Source organism: Protopterus annectens, chromosome 6.part0 (assembly GCF_019279795.1).
Source record: "Protopterus annectens isolate FY-2018-M chromosome 6.part0, PAN1.0, whole genome shotgun sequence".
Taxonomy (NCBI): domain Eukaryota; kingdom Metazoa; phylum Chordata; order Ceratodontiformes; family Protopteridae; genus Protopterus; species Protopterus annectens.
Genome location: NC_056737.1, coordinates 1,294,802,349 through 1,294,822,126, shown reverse-complemented (window position 1 = coordinate 1,294,822,126; position 19,778 = coordinate 1,294,802,349). Strand labels below are relative to the sequence as shown.

The following is a 19,778-nucleotide window of genomic DNA, read 5'->3' as shown; positions in this document are numbered from 1 at the left end:
AGTAGAACTTTGTACATCAAGGGAAGAGGTGGAAATGCATATGCTGTCAGGTTTTTCCAGCTGAAGGAAAGGGAGTCCACCCTCCAAGCAAGTGGGTGGTATGCTCTTGTGCAGAATTTCTTCAATTGGTGATTGTGTGGGGAGGCAAACAGGTCTATCTGTGGTAGTCCCCATTTCTTTGTTATGTCTTTGAAGATATCTGGATGCAGCATCCATTCGTGAGCATCCCTGGTAGTTCTGCTTAAGGTGTCTGCTAGAGAATTTTCTTTTCCTGGTACAAATCTGGCCTGAAGTTGAATGTTGAGGTTCAGGGCCACATTCCACAGGTCCATTGCCATCCGGCATAGAGGATATGAATGTGTACCTCCCTGTTTGTTGATGTACCACATGACTGTGGTATTGTCCGTCCTTATCAGCAGATGACCCTGTTGAAGGAGTGGTCTGAATGCCTGGATCGCATGTTTCACTGCCAGCATCTCCTTTAGATTTATGTGTAGATTCAGCTGGTCTTGGGTCCATAGGCCTTGTATACACATGTCCACCATGTGTGCCCCCCATCCTAGGTCTGAGGCGTCCGTGGTGATGGTCTGGCTTGGATGTGGTTTGTGGAAAGGCAAGCCTCTGTTCAACTGACAGGCCTGAGCCCACCACAGGAATTCTTGCTTCAGGCATGGAATTATTGGAATCTGGGCTTCTAGACTGTGCTTGTGTTGAGACCATACATTCCTTAGATACCATTGTAGCTTTCTCATATGCAGCCTGGCATGCGGAACCAATATTATGCAGGATGCCATGTAGCCCAGGGCTTGCAGGACTTTCCTTGCAGTAATCTGAGTTTGTGTTGTTAATGTCCTGAAGTAGACTGGTAGTTGCTTTTGTTTTTCTTCTGTGAGAAAAGCCATCTGAGTTGATGTGTCTAATTCTGCACCCAAGAATGTTATCCTTTGGGATGGTACTAGTCTTGACTTTTGCATGTTGACTGTGTATCCCAAGGCTTGCAAGAGTTGTATGACATTTTCCAAATCTTTTGTTAACTTTGCCTTGTTGTCCGCTTGTATTAGGCAGTCGTCCAGGTATGGGTAAATCTGAATTCCCTGAAGTCTGCAATGAGCAATTACTGATGCCAGGCATTTCGTGAATACTCTGGGCGCAGTAGATAAGCCAAAAGGCAATGCTGAGAATTGATAATGCTCTGATCCTGCAAGAAATCTGAGGTGTCTTCTGCAATCTGGTCGTATAGGGACGTGCAGGTATGCCTCCTTGAGATCTAGAGTCACCAGCCAAGACTCCTTGCCCAGCATGGGAAGAAGTTGCTGGAGGGACAGCATTTTGAATTTTGGAACAAAGAGGTATGTGTTCAGTGCGGACAAATCTAGAATAGGTCTCCATTGATTTTCTTTTCTTGGTACAAGGAAAAGCCTGGAGTAAAATCCTTGGCCTTGTTCCATAGGTGGCACCTCTTCTATAGCTCTCATCCTTAGTAAGTTGTTGATTTGTCTTAGAGCGTCTGTTTTTTGGCTTGGTGGTAGGTTTGGCATTCCTCTCTTTTTTGGTAGAGTATGGAAGTGAAACCTGTAGCCCTTGTCTATTGTTTGTAAAGTCCATTTGTCTCCTGTAATGTAATGCCAGTTGTCGGAGAACAAGGCTAGTTTTCCGCCCAAGGGTGCTTCCAGTTGTTCCCTGGTAGGCGGAACTAGAGCCAAGTCATTGTGTCTGCCCTGTGGAAGTGGTTGTAGTTGATTCTGTGGCAGTACTTCTCTGGTTGGTAGGTTGCCACTGACGTCCGCTGTAGGCACCCCTAGATTGACCTCTGCCTCTTGGGCGTCTATTTCTGCCTCTCTGCACTCTGGAGTTGTCTGGAAAGGACCAATTCTTCGAAGGCCAATTTCTGCTAAACCTTGGAGGTTGGACCTGTAAGAAATCCTTCACTATTTGGACAGATTTTGCTTTTTCTTCCACCTTTTTTAGAACCTCCTGTTCAGGGGAGCCAAACAAACTTTGTTTCTCCATAGGAGCATCTAGGAGTTTTGACTTTACATGGTCTGGTAAGGATTGTTCTTTTAACCAGGCATGCCTTCGAATCACTGTTCCAGTCACAGCTGATCTAAAGGAAGCCTCCAGTGCATCATAGCCACATTTTAAGAAATGGTTACTGACCTGCTGAGAGTTATGTACCAAATCCTGAAGGGACTTGTGGTCTAAAGGTTCAGGAGAAGATAGTTTTTTATTTAGCTGGTCTAACAAAAATTCCTGGTACTGAATCATGTGAAATTGACAGTTCAAGCCCTGGCCGAAAGAGTAGCAGAAGTATAAACCTTTTTACCCCATCTCTCTAATGCTCTAGATTCCCTTTCAGAGGGAAGAGGGTTTTTGGCAGAGGCAGCTGCCACACCTTTAGGGCCCTGTGAAATGGTTTCAGGGTCTGCAACAGGAGCCTTATACAAATGGTAGTGTGTGTCCGGGACCCTGTAATATCTGTCTGGCTTGGCAGGGGCCAGAGGAAGAGAATCAGGAGCAGTACAGGCATCATTATATGCATCATCAACAACCGTTAGTACTGGCGGAATGGCTAAAGGCCTATGCTGTGGTAAGTGTAAAAAAGTCCTTAGCCTTTTCCTTGAATCTGAAAAATCCTGGCCCTACCATTGGAAGTGTTCCCTCATAGCATGCAAAGTTTCCCCAACGGAAAATTCTTCAGGAGGAGAAGCAGAAGGAATGGAGTCTTCTGCATCAGAATCCTCATAAGGAGAATATGGGCCTTCGTGAGGGTCTGAAAGGTCTGAGTCATTCGAGGAATAATCTGTAGAGACAGGGTTCCGGAGGTTCAGTCCTAGGCCTCTTGTCTGGAGGGGGCTGAGAGGCCCTGTCTGGGTGAGGTTGGGATTCTCTGATCAAAGAAATGAGATCCTCAGCCAGGCTGAGTATTTGGGAACTAGAGGTAGGCCCATGTGAAGGAGTTTTGGTAGGCAAGGCCTTAGAAGATTTAGCTGCCCTAGCCCTGGCAAAAGCCTTGATAGACATGGAAGCAGGGGGTCTAGCAGCCCCACGTGCAGGGGTAGTTACGTCTAAAGGAATAGTGTCTGATAAATCCTGGGTGCCTGCTTCTGTAGCAGTAAATTCAGTAGCAGATTCAGCCATGCTCTGTGAGGCCTCGGCTATCGGAAGCATGCTTTCGGCCGAAGGAAGAACCGGGGGCTCGGTTTCAGCCGAAACCGAGACATTCGCAGTTGGCCTAACCGTGGTTTCAGCTGAAACCACGGGCCGCGAATGTCAGTCCTTTTCCTTGCGCTTTTTAGCTAATTGAGTAGTCGGAGTCTCCGATGGCATTTTGTATGCAAAAGCGGGACCAAAAAACTCCTCTGCAAACTCCGACCGACGTCTAAGTGTCCGTCGGTTGAAGGAAGCACAGGCTAGACAAGCTGATACGTCGTGGTCTGGGCCTAAGCAAGGAAGGCAGTAAGAGTGGAAATCCTTATGAAGTATTTGTTTCCCACAAGTTAAACAATTATTTACTTTGTCTGACATCGGCTGAGGCAAGAAAGAGTCCCCAACGGGGTACTTAGCTTTTTAGAAGTCTTCGGTAGTAGAAATCTCTGGATCTGACCGACCGGCACTTGCGAACAGCTTCTGCTTCGGGCACCGCGCGGCAAGAAAGACTGAGGAAAATGGCGTCGGCTGATGCCTTTATACCCAATAAACAGCAGCTATGACGTCGGGTGAAGTGCGACATCAGCCGAGGCCAGACCCAGACTTTGGAATCCGGCCGACTGAGGCAGGACAACCCATATGTTAGGACTGCAGATGCATCCTTGAAGGACATCTGCCCAGCATTCCTTTGAATTATCTCAATTAATATTTGCTCTAAAAGTGTGGAAAGTACACTTGTAAGGATTATATATTGTCACAGTTCCAGGGTCAACAGTGACACCTGTCTTTTGTACTGAAGCCACACCTGCTTGCTGCCATTGCTCTGCAAACCACTCTGTTGGCGGGAACGTCTTACACATAAAACAACATTTTGATAAGGTGATTCTTTATTCTGGGCAGGAAGCTGCAAGAATATTGCAAGGTTCCATACAGGTAGCATTTTCATTATGCCTAAGGCTGCTATAATTATAATATGCAAACTGTATGACAATATAGTCTTTATGTTGACAGGACTACCTTCTTTTTCTTTATTTTAATTTTGTTATAATTTGTCTGCAAAATTATATAATGGCTCCTTAAGGTCAGAACATACTTTCTTGTTTGCTGTTAAAACATTATATTCTTGATTAGTTTCCACATTAAAAAAAAAAAAAAGAAAAGAGAAACTGTGCCTTACTAGACCATATTATCTCTTAAAGGAACAAGAGAAAATGGAAATTCATCCCTGGTTTGGCATTTATGTCTCTAATGGACACAGGTAACCTGTAAATAAGTTAATCTCCCAGGCCCATGCTTACACTTATCGAGGGTATCAGAACCTGTCGGAGATTTGAGATGCATGACTAGGCTTAAAAAGGCCCTTGTCATCGTTAGCCTAGTACACACCTATGAACCTATAAAACTTCTTAGGAGAATAATCCTTCGCCAGTGGCTGAATTTTATTTAAGGTTTTGCATGTCTTTCATCGAATGCATTCATAAAGATAACAACCAAAAAAAAATAATTGTTTTTGTCTTTGTTATTCAGATCATCAGATCCAACATTTGCAGCATAACAGGTTTTACATTTATAGGAAAATCACTCAATAAAAATGCATTTACATTTGAAGCAGTATATATTTTTCACTGGTGGTGGTATGTACTAGTGTGTGGCAATTATTCAAGTGTATCAGCTGTAGAACTTTTTATGAGGAAAAGACAACAAGGGCACTTAAGTGGAGGATAAGTCAGCATTTTTGGCTAAAAACTGTAAGGGCATCAGCAATGCTCTGGAAGGCTACACATTTAAAGGCACCACAGCTTTACCTACGTTTTATCAAGTGTAAACTGTCAGAAGCTTCAACCAGTTCTGTCTTGATGAAACAGACATAATTTTTTTTTGAAAAGGGAACATGTGCAGGCCTTTGCCTCCCAAATCTATTTGCTTACACATATATAACTGCTCTGCTTAACTATCAATGAAAGAGTAAAGCACATGCACAACAGAAAAGAGAATCACTGCTGGCACAAAGTACACTTATCATAAATGTAGATGTTTGCATGTATTCACTGCTGCAGTCATTACATTTGGGTTATCTGCCTGCAGGTAGCCCTCAGCCGTCCTGAATACCAGAGTCTTGGATTCCTGCGTCAGATGCTGTCTCTTCTTCCATGATGTCAGGTCGTTAGGGGTATAAAAACAAGCAGCCGATGCCATTACATCAGTTTTTCTTGCCCCAGATGTCAGGTGCCCACACAATTGGAAGCAATTATATGTTATGGTACACCTCCATCAAAAAGCAAATATACCAGAAAGCTTAAAACAAGGAGTAGAGGTAGAGCCAAGAGAAGTCAGGGGGCTGGAGGGAGGGTAACCAGGACTGCAACAGTGAATACATTCTAACATCTACATTTATGGTAAGTGTACACAACTGTACTATGTTCTTCGTGTTTCACTGTTGCAGTCATCACATTTGGGTAGATTCCCATAGCTAAGGATGGGAGGAGGCAATTATATAGCATTAGGACCAGCTATAAGACCCTGCAAGATTGCAGTGGCAAAGCCAGCTCTGGATTTAGAATAAAATGGCAAGTGGTAATGCTTGGTGAAGGTATGTACAGAACTCCAGGTAGCAGCTTCTGGGATGTCTCTGGCACGGACACCTCTGAGAAAGGCTGTAGAGGTAGATGCAGTCCTGGTGTAATGAGGTCTTATCCCCTGTGGGGTAGGTTTTCATGGTGCTTACAGCAGAAATGAATGCAATGGCCTATCTACTTAGAAATGGTTTGCTTAGAAATGTGGTCCATGAAGGCTGTCAGAGCATTCTGTACAGCTAACATTTCTTTTTGATTGATATGCAGGTGCATTTGACTCGGGTTCCATTTGCCCTGAATGCACTGCCCTGCCAAGTGAGCCCCCCATGCACAGTCTGATGCATCTGTTGTTAGTGTTTGGGCGGCAGGGGGTAGAGTGAATGGCAGTCCCTTGTTTAGGTGGCAGGCCTCTGCCCATCAAAGGAACTCTATCTTTAGACAAGGTATGATAGGAATCATTGATTCTAGGTCCTGAGAATGTTGACACCATAGGCGCTTTTAGATACCATTGCGGTTTCCTCACATGCAGTCTTGCATATGAAATTAGTAGAATGCAAGAGGCCATGAACCCCAGGGCTTGCAGTATTTTCCTTGCAGATAGCTGGGCCTTTGTGGCCAGTAGTTTGAAGCAGGCTGTCAAATGAACTTGTTTCTCTGGTATGAGGTAGGCCATCTGGGAAGCTGTATTCAAGCTTGCTCCCAGCAATACAATTTTTTGGCAGGGTACTAGATGTGATTTATTTTCATTTATAATGTATACCAGAGAAGTTAGCAATTTATTTACAAATGCCAGATGGTTTAATAGTATGTCCTGGCTTTCTGCCTGAATTAGTCAATCGTCCAGGTATGGGTATATCTGAATATTTCTTTGCCTGCAAAATGCAATGACTGGAGCTAGGCACTTTGTGAATACCCTGGGCGCAGTAGATAAGCCAAAGGGCAGTACAGAGAACTGATAGTGCATGTAGCCTACTCTGAAGCGTAGGTATCTTCTGCAAGATTCCCTTACTGGGATGTGCAAGTAGGCTTCCTTTAAATCCAGTGTTGCCAACCAGGCAACTTTTCCCAGCATGGGAAGCAGCTGATAAGTTAGCATTTTGAATTTTGGGATTTCCAAAAAGGTGTTTAGGATAGACAGGTCCAGGATAGGACGCCAGGAATGGTCTTATTTGGGTACCAGAAAAAGTCTTAAGTAGAAATCTTGCCCCCATTCTTCTTCTGGGACAGGTTGAATAGCCCTGATGCTTAGAAGAGAGAGAACTTGCTTTTGAGCCTCTGCCCACTGGCTTAGGGGTAGGTCTGGCTAACCGTTTGGGGTTGGTAAGGAGTGGAAGTGGAATCTGTATCCTTGAGAAACTATATTTAAAACCCATTTGTCTTGGGTAATGAGTTCCCAGTTTTTTGCATGCAGGGCGATCTTTTCCCCTACAGGAACAGTCAGCTGAGCAGGGCTTGGAAGGTCTAAAGTTAAGTCATTGTGACAATTTACCATAGGGGGGGTGTCTTACTACTCCCACCTTTAGCACTGTGAGTACCTTGGGACTGAAGCCTGGGTGTTCTGCTGGTTCTGGGTTTGGACTGAGAAGGCCTGGAAGAGGCAGAAAAACGACCAATTCTTAGAAGGCCAATGCCTACTAAATCTGGGAGGCTATACTTGCAGGAAATCTTTAACAGTTGGCATAGATTTAGCTTTTTCTTCCATATTTTTAAGTACTTCTGCTTTGTTGCCAAACAGGCAGTCTTGGTTTAAGGAAGCATCCAGTAATTTAGCTTTAACATGGTCTGGCAAAGATTTCTCCTTAAGCTTCTAGGTACAGACCCAGTGAGAGCAGCCCTGCAAGATGCCTCTAATGAATCAAAACCACATGGCAAAGTATGTTTTCCAACCTGCTCAGCAGAATGCATTAAATCCTGTAATTCTTTATTTTCAGCACAGTCAGGAATCAACATCATTTTCTGTTTAAGCAATCCAATAATATGCTGCTGATACTTTAACATATGAAACTGGCAGTTTAAGGCCCTGATGGCCAAAGTTGCAGAAGTGTTTACCGTCTTACCCCATCTATCCATGGCCCTGGAATCTCTATGAGAGGGGGTAGGGTTTTTGGCAGTAGTAGCCTTAATGCCTTTGGGTCCCTGTGAAATGGTCTCAGGATTCGCAGTAGGGTTCTTAAAGAGGAACTTGTGAGAGTCAGGTACCCTGTAATACCTGTCAGGTTTTCTGTGAGCTGGAGGTAAAGTGTCAGGGGCCAGGCTAGATTCCGAGAAGGCACCATCTACAATGTCCAGAACAGGAGGGATAGCTAAAGGCCTGTGTTGAGGTAGGAGTAAGAATTCCCTAAGCCTCTTTTTGGAGTCAGAGTAATCCTGGCTTTCCAAGCGGAAATGCTCCCTAAGAGTATGTAAGGTTTCACCAAATGAGAAATCCTCTTTAGGGGAAGCAGAGGGAATGGTGTCCTCTGCATCAGAATCCTCATAGGTAGATCATCATCTGGTCATCAGAGAAAACAGAAATTTCAGAATCCTGATCAAAAGAATCAGAAGGAAAATCAGTCCTAGGTCTCTTAGAGAAGGGTGGCTTCCCCTGATTAGAGTAATAAGGTCTTCAGCCATTCTTATCATTTGTTTTTTAGGCATAGGGGCCTGAACATGCGGGTCTGGGCGTCAGTTTTCTAGGCATGGATTGAGTTTTAGGCCTTGAAGAAGAAGATGGCATCGGTTTAATATGCAAGTCAGTAGGCCTGAATACATCCTCAGAAGCAGGTGCCTGCACAGTGGCTCCGGACCCATCCAAGGTAGAGACATCCGCAGGTTCCACAGTCGAAGAAGCATCTTGCAGCATACCTTACTCCGAATGGGTCGCAGTAGGGGCCTGTGAATCTGAAGTAGCGGGTATCAGGGGCTGCAAAAGCGCCTCACTGAGTACCGGCGAACTGGCGACTAGCTTAGGAGAAGCGTCATCGGCAGCTTTGGACCTATGTGGTCTGTCTTTATCTTTGCGTTTTTTCAGAATGTCGGTAGTCGGGTGGCTTACTGAAGCCATTTCTGGATAATTGAACCGAGTACCAAAATATTTAGATGCGAAAATGAACCGACAATGAATAGTTCGAGGTTTGAATAAGGCACAAAACTGACAGTGAGGTAAGTCGTGGTTTAGGCCTAGGCAAGGAATGCAGTACGAGTGAAAATCTTTATGAGTTATTTGCTTTCCACAAGAAATACAAGTGTTAACTTTTACTGACTTTGGATTAGACCAAGAAAAAGGATCCCCAACGGGGTACTTAGCTTAGCTGAAAACTTCAGATCTGAAACTCGAAAATGAAAATTTCAGGAGTCGGCCGACCGGCACTTGCGAACTGCTTCTGCTTCAGGCACTGCATGGCAAGAAAGACTGATAAAATGGTGTCGGCTGCATGCTTTATTCCCCCGACTACCTGACATCGTGGAAGATGAGACAGAAACTGATGCAGGACCCAAGACTTTGATAATCAGGCCAACTGAGGGCTACCTGCAAGCAGATAACCCAAATGTGATGACTGCAACAGTGAAACATGAAGAACATCCTCAGATGCAGCAGGCTAGAGGTCCTTCAAGATAGGCCGACCCTGGGCAAGAGTGACAGATACAAGACCACAATCTAGGGGACCAACACGGGGTGGAGCAGCAGTCAAACAGTCACTCTCCTGACAGAAAATACCTTTTCCAATGCCTGAAAAGCTGAGGGTCCTAGAGAGATACTACCGAACTCTCCACCAGAATCCGAACTTCCAGCCAGAACTGGACCCGTGTTGTCGAGGGCCAAAGCTCCAAGGGGGAGAGACTGATCTGAGAGTAGCAGAGCCGATCCCCTTCCCAACTGGATCCAACAGCAACATCCCGGTTCCCACGGTACTCTGATCCGAGGATCTCGGAGCATAGACAGTCAAGGCAGCTGTCGGAGTACAGGAAGCCAAGTCCCTCTGATCTGACCCCGAACCCCTCGGGAGACTACTGTCCTGGAGCTACAAAACCGAAAGTTGGATCAGAGAAAGAGGAAAGGTCATAGGCTTGGCAGGCTCGGATCAGTGAGGGGACAGAGCAGGAAGAAGCCCCATTTGAATCTGGGCCTTAATTGTGGATCTAACCATCCTGTCCACGTCCAGGTAAAGCTTTTGAGAGGACCTAGAAAAAGCCACTGATGAAGGAAAATAATGTCTGGGCATTTGGAGGATCTTTTCTGGCAATGTAAGAGACACCGAAGCGACGGATTTCCCTGAAGACTGTGGATCCAGAGACTGATGGATCCGAGATGGGTTACTTGGGTCCAGACGCTTAGGATCCGAAGGCAAAGTGGAAGTGGAGGGCTCACTCGGCACCATTAGGTTGACTGGATCCTATGGAGCTGAGAGAGGCCTCTGCATCGACAAGGTCGGATCCAATTACTTCTGAGCCTTGGCAGGTGGCTCCAAGGAAGCGCTTGGCTCCTTAGGGCGCTTCTTCTTAGCTTTGGAGCTGAGCGAAAGCTTGGAGGGGGGTTGAGCCCCTGGAGAAAAAGCAGAAGCAGGCAAAAGTCCTTTCAAAATAAGTTTGTTTCTCCTCTCCTGCAAGGTCCTAGGGTTAAATCCCTCCCAGATGTTGCAAGGAAGAGTCGAGGTGAACTGGCCCCAGGTAATAAACACAATGATGGTGGGCATCTCAGTGTCCAGTGTGGAATCATCCACTTGCTCTGGGAGTACATCTTAAAGCCGGTAGGCTTCTCCATCCTGAGAGAACAAACACAGTACTTTAACTACAGCACAAAATGTCAGTATCTGCTCTAACTACTAAGAGCAAACTCCTTTTTTAGGAAAGAAGAAAGAAGGGGCCGAAGCTCAGAAGTAAAAAAGCAAGTGACAAGAACAGAAAAACCCTAATGCATCACAATAACTCCACAGGGGAGGGGGAGAGAGACTAAAGATCACCACGTAGAAAAAACACTATACAAGATATCAAAGGTAGTAAAAAAAAAGAGTAATGCTTAACCGAACATGGAAAATCATGTCTGAGCGCACTGAGGAGGTTCAGCAAGGTATAGAGGATTATGGGTAGGGGAAGCATCTGAGCCTGAAAGTTCAAGTCTGTGGGAGGTGGCCAAGCTGGATCTGAGAACCATACGTGAAGCAGAATGAAAAGGACAACATTAGATCTAGAAATATTCGGGTCTGAGGGATCGGTTCAACCACTTCTGGTTCCCTCCATGCCCACCTCAAAACCAGGTCAACTAGCTGTTCAGCAAAAGGGGACCACCTAAGAGGTACAGGGGCCAGCCCCAAAATTCTCAAGGAATGCTGATTCCTCCTGGGAGCGGGCATTGATGGACCACTCCCCTTTCGTCTAAGTAGATTGAGGATCTCACCAAAGGAGACATCTTCAATACTGAATCTGGGGGACCTCTCCCCTTCACTGGAAAAAGTAACTTTAGTGAGGGACTACTGAGGGGAGTGTATCCAAGAGTTTTGGAGTCAACCCTGACCGTTGGCTCTGAGACCCATCGAGTCCAGAGGTACTCACAGTACACTGGTTCAGGGAAGTGGTTGGCATCAACAAAGTTCAATCTTTTGGCTCTGACGAGGGAAATCAGATCTGGGAAGGAGTGACAAGCACAGGGTAATAAGGAGCACATTCCATGCATTTGACAGAGGTTGGAGGTGGGAGGTGGGAGGTGGGAGAACTCCTAGCTAGATCTAGGTTCTCAGAAACTTTCTCATCATTCTCTCCACTTCTGCTTCAGAAAGGCTCCTGAATGGCTTCACTGATCTTAGGGACGATGCTGTAGAGGAGGGTCTTGACACCCTGTGGAAAGATCTTTCCTGCAGAAAGGGTGACCCGAGTATGGGGATAATAGGCTCTGGAGAGAACCTGGGCCCAGGGAATGGAGGAGTTGGAGACCTAAGCTTGACAAGCTCTGGAGCTGAAGATAGATCTGATGGTTTGGGGATCTTTGGCGCTGGTCCAGATGGACCTGATCAGTCTGAAGAGTCTTTCCTACAGAAGTCCTTCTCCATTTGCTGTTCTTTATTGTTTTTCCTTACTCTTACCCCCTTATGCTCATCAGAAACTTTCTTTGCCAAAGGGAAAGAATAGAAACACAATTCTGAAAGGGAGACTTCTCCCGCTGTGGCAGGGAGAAGCCACTTAATTACCAGTTGGTTGCACCTCACAGTGATAGCCCTGGCCACAAAAGCAGTACAGACAGAGCAGTCTTCATTCAAATGCGAGGAACAGACACCATCAGATCAACTAACAAGTAATCATGCTTTTGTTGAAAAGGTCTTTTAGATCTCTCTTTGCTACAATGTTGAAAAGCACACAAAAAATACTGAGATAAGTGATGTCTGTCCTTCTACAAAACCTGCAATGGACAACATATGCTATTAATAAAGTCAAGCCCAACTCTTTATCTGACTCCAACAAAATTCGTGGTATAGTTTTGAGAAGAAACAGCTAGCATTTGGCAATTGCTTTCCTATGTCTTTTCTAGCAGTCCTTAACTAGTAATCACAGATGATGTGGAAAACTCGTAAACTATTAATTCAATTCATACAACGAGTGACAAACATCTAGCCAGTTAAGTACTATTCTATCAACCTTAATAGTGTTACAGGCAAGTGCTTTGAAAATGTCTTGCACAAATCTACATCAATATTTATGCTTGAAACCCGCAATCTTTACCAACGTGGGTAACGCAACTAGTCAGAAAAACTGAAATGTATTCCTGCTCAGTTCGGACCATACTGCTTCAGACTGTTCAACAATCTGGCCAACATGAAGTTGTGCTTGGTCGCAGCCTGTACTACCAGACCACAATTACATTAACACCACTATCCAGGCCTTCCACAATACTTGTTACAGCGACAAGCAAAACACCAAATTGTTTTCTGGTATATCTGTATCTTCTTAATATCATACACAGCTCTGAACTTTCCAGAAACTGCTTTTGATCTCTAATAGAGACAAACACATGGCATAGGGAACTGTGCTCTCTGAATCATTCTGCCCAGATCTCGGGGGCGTCAACAGAATCTAAGCTTATCCTGTTTCAGAAATGTAACCATAATGTTAACCATTCAGCAAGCTCTGTCTTTTTGACACCAATATTCTTCATTCTTAGCTCCATTCTGTCCCCTAGGGTAAAAATCGTCTCATAAAGCATGGACTATTGATCATCATCTTCTTCTTTTGGCTGTTCTGTTAAGGGTCACCACAGTGGATCATCTGTTTCTATTTCCTCCTGTCCTCTGCATCTTGCTCTGTCACACCAACTACCTGCATGTCCTCTCTCACCACATCCATAAACCTTATCTTAGGCCTTCCTCTTTTCCTCTTACTTGGCAGCTCCATCCTAAGCATCCTTCTCCCAATATACCCAGCATCCCTCCTCAGCACATGTCCAAACCAACACAATCTTGCCTCTCTGGCTTTGTCTCCAAACCGTCCAACCCAAGTTGACCCTCTAATATACTGATTTCTAATCCTTTCCACCCTTGTCATACTCAATGCAAATCTTAACATCTTTAACTCTGCCACCTCCAGCTATGATTCCTGTCTTTTTGTCAATGTCACTGTTTCCAACCTATATAACATAGCTGATCTTACTACCCTTTCATAGACCTTCCCCTTCACTCTTATTGGTACCTATCTGTCACAAATCACTCCTGATACTCTTCTCCACCCTGCCTTTACCTCTCTTCCACACTCACAATTACTCTGAACTGTTAATTCCAAGTATTTAAAGTTATCCACCTTCACCAACTCTACTTCCTGCATCCTCACCATTTCTCTATCCTCCCTTCTCATTCACACACATATATTCTGACTTAGTCCTGCTGACCTTCATTCCTGTCCTCTCTAGAGCATATCTCCACCTCTCCAGGGCCTCCTCAACCTGTACCACTCACTACAGATCACAATGTCATTCGCAAACATCATAGTCCACAGGGACGCCTGTCTGATCTCCTCTGTCACCCTGTCCATCACCACTGCAAATAAGAAAGGGCTCAGAACTGATCCTTGATGTAATCCGACCGCCACCTTGAACGCATCCATCACTCCTATTGCAGACCTCACCACTGTCACACTACTCTCATACATATCCTGTACCACTCTTGCATACTTCTCTGCCACTCCTGACTTCCTCATACAATACTACAACTCCTCTCTAGGCGCCCTGTAACATGCATTCTCTAAGTCCACAAAGACACAATGCAACTCCTTCTGACCTTCTCTATACTCCATCAATACCCTCAGAGCAAACATTGCATCTGTAGTGCTCTTTTCCAGCATGCTGCTCACTAATCATCACCTCTCTTCTTGACCTAGCTTCCACTACTCTCTCCCATACCTTCATGTTGTGACTGATCAATTGTATCCCTCTGTAGTTATGGACTATAGATAATCTAGAAGAAGACATTCTGATGTGGCATTTCTATTGCAAACAATATAGGAAAGCAAATACATTTGCATATTTTATGAAATATCATCAAAAGCATCTGACTCTGCAGCTTTGCAATTAATCCATTTAGGCTACAGTCCACTATATGCTTATACAAACATTAATGATGCTGAAACAAGATTTAATATAACAGGAACTTTGTTGCAGACTAAAATGACAACTTGGAGAGGAAAAAAAGTATTTTGAACAAGCAATTCGTCACTGTTAAGTCAGTAAATAAAATTTGATTCTCAAATGTATGTCTTAATATTCTTCAGAAAAATGCATACTCATGTAAAATCTATTATTATTATTATACTTTCTAATTTGATGAAACCAGTATTTTAAACTTTGTGATTCACCCATTATTTTTATCTTTGTCCAGATTTCTTGCACTTACACTACAAGATGAGGACCAGACTGAGAGAGGGAGAGGTACTACAAATCAGGCATTTATTTTATTCTTTTTTTTTCTTACCTGCTGCTTAACATGTGTGAACACACTCTCTACATCTTTGTCACCCCACCCAGCCACAGGTAGTAACAAGCAAGGAAGGAGTACCCTAGGCTCCCTGTCTCATTCCAGAAAAATAAATAAATGAATAAAATAACTACAAATTAAAGACATGCTATTATGTATTGCTAAAGCCCAAGGCTGGTTATTGTTCTTTTCAGCAGTTAGCTACAGGCCTACAATGTGAAAAAAGAAAACTCAGGTCAAGTTTACTTTAAATAACAAACAGTTAATATGGGTTCCAAATATAAAGCCCACTGACTGCCTTTACTACCCAATCTGAAGCCTTTGGGAAGGTGCACTTGGCTCAGCCCAGCCCTTATGTAAAATGTGGAGACGAGCTGACGTACTCATACATGGCAGTAAAAAGGGGCGGAAAGCACGCAAAAACGTAGGAAAATAACTGGAAAGACACAAGAGTGCATTTACTTTAGTTACAGTAAAAAAATAAAACTAAAATGATTTTTCTTAATTTTGTACCCTCTCTAAGCAAGCACTTTTGGTCCGGCTGCCTCTTTTGCTCTACCCTTCTTACACTACTGCTTTGTGGAAACTACTAGAGGCAACAATTTAAACTGACAGCAGCTGGTATGTGAGAATACTTCTGGACTTAAAAGCTACAAATATGTTTACCTAGCTTCCCACTTGCCAACCAATTCAATACATACGGGATTTACATCTTAGGTTCATTAATATATATAATTTGTACAAAAAAGGCTTATTTCATATCTTCCACTCTCTTGTAAAATGGTTCTTGCCTCTAGATTTTGCATATGCAACAAGAAATTCAGTTTGGATTAAATCTTATGACCCCCCCCCCCCCAGCCTTGTAATAATACCTACTACAAAAAGCCTCAATGCGAATTGTGCGACTTCAAGTCATTTTTGAAACCTCCAGGCTCTCAGTGTTGTAAGAATGACTCTACAGTAGCTTTGCCTCATTTGTACACTATTTTAGCCATAGGTTTAATACTACACACTTCCATTACCTCTGTAAGCTCTTTCCTTTCACTGCATACTTGTAATTTCATTCTCTCTCTCTCTCTGAACAATCTAATGAAACAGTGAATCAATGTTGGCATAGCAAAAGAAACAGCATATCTAACACTGTTTTATCTAAAGTGAGTTCTGACTCAGAAGTCTGCCTTCTACTTCCATTATTTTGAATGCTACCCAGTTCTGTCATTGCCCAACAAATTATGCAACTCACCAAATCATCTTTTGCTTTGTCCTTTAGTTCAGTCGCATAATTCCTAAATTACTTTTTTGTTTGCAGAGACTAATGTTTAATAACTAGCATATTTGTCTTTGGCTCACAGTATACTTTAACTTTCTCTCTCCTAACTGCCAACTTGTTTTCCTCTTCCTCTTTGAGAGTAAGTGTTAACTATATTGATAGCGTCCTCCCCCTCCAACTTGCAATAATGATGCACACTGAACTTTTGCTGGCTTGTTGGCAAGGCCTTTCATGCTGGGATACAGCTCACACTTCAGAATCCAAAACTTACATTTTATGACAAATTACCTCACAACTTGACAGATGGTGGTAGTTCTACTGGATTCATACTGAAAATTAACGAGGGGGACTTGTGTTAAGGCAAACAGCAAAACATATTAGTAACTCAGTGGTCTCTTGTGAGAAAAAAAAGTAATGAGAAATGAGACAGGTGTTTAATAATGAAACAAGTAATACAAATTTCAAAGACAAAAAATAAAATGGTGACTTGTTAGACTGTTATGGAATATGGCTGTGATACTATAGTCACAGGTTATCATCAGAAAAGACCCTTGCAATCTTTGGCACCCGAGCATCTCATACACCACATATGGCACCAAGAACACCATTTACACCATACTCAGAACACCAAAAAAGAATAACAGAATGGCAAATTAATGAGGCACAACCTAGGTTTGAGGCCGATTCTTAAGAATCTACTTCAACTCATAAATGATGATGGAGTACAAGACCTATACATTCAATTACTGGTAAGTCCTATTTTTAAAGCCATATCACTACTAGATACTGCTCATGCACCACTGTTATTCTGGGTTTCCAAAGAGCAGCTAGCGGATATGTGCTACACATAGTATGTGACAGGGTACAGGGATTCACCATGTACTATTAGCTGACAACTATGAAATCAATAATAAGTAAACTGACTGTGAACTCTAAGAATTTGGGGGAAAAAGTCATTAACATATAAAAATGTGCTAATACACTACAAAATATAAACACTGCTATAGTGTATGAATATTTAGGATTCAAAAGATAACTTACCTGAGTTGGGATAAGGACTGGTGGATATGCCAGTTTATGATGTCTGTACATCCAAAAGGAAAACAGCACAATCACTGCAATTCCCATGATAGGCACCAATGAGTAAAGCAAGGTGTTAAACAACGATGTCTTGGGTGACACAGGATTAGAAGTTGCTGTACAAAGCAAAGAGACAACAACATTCAAAAAAAGACAGTTATAAGTTTAAAGTTAGCAAAAACAATTTCAGGTAACGCCCTATATAAATATTTACACCACTTTGAGGGTGGAACTGCTTGGTAGGAAAATCTGGATTCTACATAAATCACATGAAATAAATCAGCTGAAATTGCCCGAGTGGCCCAAACATTTCTTCTTACTACTATAATTTATTCCTGTTCTTATTCAGCCATATGCTTTTCCTTATGAATCTACAAAGGTATTACTGACCATTTTTACTAGATTGCTGTTACACTAGTGTCAAGTTTCAGATAGCTGTTTCAAATTATGGCATTCAGAGCTAACTTGCATCTCCAATGACTGACCTTTTTCTATTACTTACTAAATCAGACTCTTCACACAAGAAAAAGCAAACGGCATTTTCAAAGAATAAATGCAAGGCTGCAAAACAATCACTGGTTTTTGTCGGTATTCTACATCCACATTAACAAATACACTGGTGTAGTTTGTGGCATTCTTTTTTTTCTTTTCCCACATTAATCTTCACTGTGTATCGATTAACACATGGTGAACTGTACGCATAGGGATCCATCTTAGGCCATTTCCAAAATGGATCTCCCAGCCACTACACTCCCACCTGTTTCCCAAAAGCATAACATCAAAGGCTTTCAAGGTACTTAATTTTTCGACTGGAAGCTTTGGGTTGCAAGGACTGTAAATTGGATCTTACTGAATGACTGCAACTTTCATCAAATGAGTCTTGATGCAGATAAAAGGGACTGAAAGGGAAAACAAGCAGCCTTGGTGAGAGAGAGAGAGCTAGTGTCCCCAACTCGTCAATGACTGAGAATGACTTTTATTTCTGGCAGAAGTTGATGGACAAATAGTTTTAGCTGTACATGACATTGCAGTTATAATGTTTCCAGGCTTGATTAGCTGAATGCCTGAGAATGCTGTCACACTACAATCACAGAAACTCTAAGCCATTATAGGTTCTCTGATGTGTAAGTTATAGAGACACCCAGCCTGTCATAGTATGTTTTACTGCAGGCTTTGAGTAAGTTAAAATATAAATCTGGCAGAGTTGCAGTGAAACTATGTATACCGCAAAGGGAAAAAACATCTCTGATATTAAAAAAGCAAGTGTAAACAGGGTAAGTTATGGAACAAAGACCACCACTGACTATTTGCTAAAAAAGAATGTCCTGTTACAATGGAGGTCTGAAGTACCAAAAATCGGACAGATGTCTGAAAATACATGTATAAAGTACAGTTGTGTAACGCACCCACCTTTAAGCATAGATTTTTTTAAGTCAATTGTTGACAAGAAGTTACTGTTTTTTTGGCATACCAAAAATTTCATACATAAAAGTATTTCAAATATGTTCATAAAATTCATGTTACCTACATAAACTCTTTAATTTTAATAAACAAGTAATGGCACACATGACATTAATGCCCGGAAAGCTATAGGCATTCAATGACAGTTGCCAGTATAATTCTAGTTCTTCTAATTTCAAAGATGGTGGTCCTCCTCTATCATCTACTGGAGTTTGATCTATTAGAGTAAATTAAAAGTGTGACCAAGAAATGCTACAGTGTGTTTGGCTAAGGCGTTCTCAATCTTTTGATGGTCAATTGCATAAAGGTGTGGAAAAGGTATGGAATTTTTAGTATGCACTGTATATCTTAATTTGTTTACCATCTATTTCTTATTAACAGACTTGGTATTTTATTTTAAGTTAATGTTATATTTATGTACTGTAACTTTAAATAGCAGAGGAATGTAGTACTGGTTGCTTAGCACTTGTAAACACTCTCATCTGACCTGGATTATTGGTTGTTTCAATACATGTGACTTAGAAGATTTTATAAAGGAAGTGTTTTACCATTTCATTTTATCTGAAGAAGTCTGTCCATAGAGGCAGATGAAAAGCGCTGTATTGAACATAGTGTCCACCAACAAAAGGCTTTAAGCAAGTAATATAAGAGATAGCTCTGTCCAGCACATAAATCTGGTACAATTTTTAAGTGTGCCCTGGCAGTGTTTCTCTGCTTTTGAAAGATCTCTCCCAGCTCAGAGTTGGTGCAACCATAAAGTTGGTATATACAAGTTTGGGGACATGGGTCATTTGCCCCCCATTGCAAAAAACCTTTGAAGCTGTTTTTCATCACTACTAAGTATTTACTGCTCAGTGTTTCTGATGCTCAGGATTCTGATGCTTGTCATTCAATAGCTGAGAATGCTAAAGAAAGAATACTAATAATACAATTCAACTAGGCAGAATTCTGTATGTAGCATTGTAAAGATCAAGTCTAATGAAAGGGTGCTAATACAGCATCCTACAGATGGAATTTTACAGCTACAACTATAAACATGCAATTGTACACAGAGAATTAAAAAGCTTTCTTTGTCGAAGACTGCTGTTGCTGTTGTTTTTCAACACAAATTGAGTGGAGACCACATATTAACCCACAAATGTGATGCCAATCAAGTGTGTTTTTAGATCAAAAAGTTTAAATAAATTGTTATACCAATATGTACTCACATAATTTGCTTAAACTATATTTTATATACAGATATAAGTATAGATATATACATATGGATTTATGTCATTTGATCAACTGCTCATTTCACTGAATCACAATTGACAGAAG

The 19,778-nt window shown here is 42.4% G+C and overlaps 1 protein-coding gene across 1 annotated transcript in view; it reads right to left on the bottom strand.

Annotated features, from left to right (window-relative positions):
• The window catches only part of ACVR2A (activin A receptor type 2A), a 1,507,426-nt gene that overhangs the window by 467,146 nt on the left and 1,020,502 nt on the right, over positions 1-19,778 (bottom strand). The window contains exon 4 of the mRNA XM_044074861.1: positions 16,962-17,116. Coding sequence (XP_043930796.1) covers positions 16,962-17,116 — 155 coding nt within the window. The remainder of the gene's footprint in view (positions 1-16,961; positions 17,117-19,778) is intronic.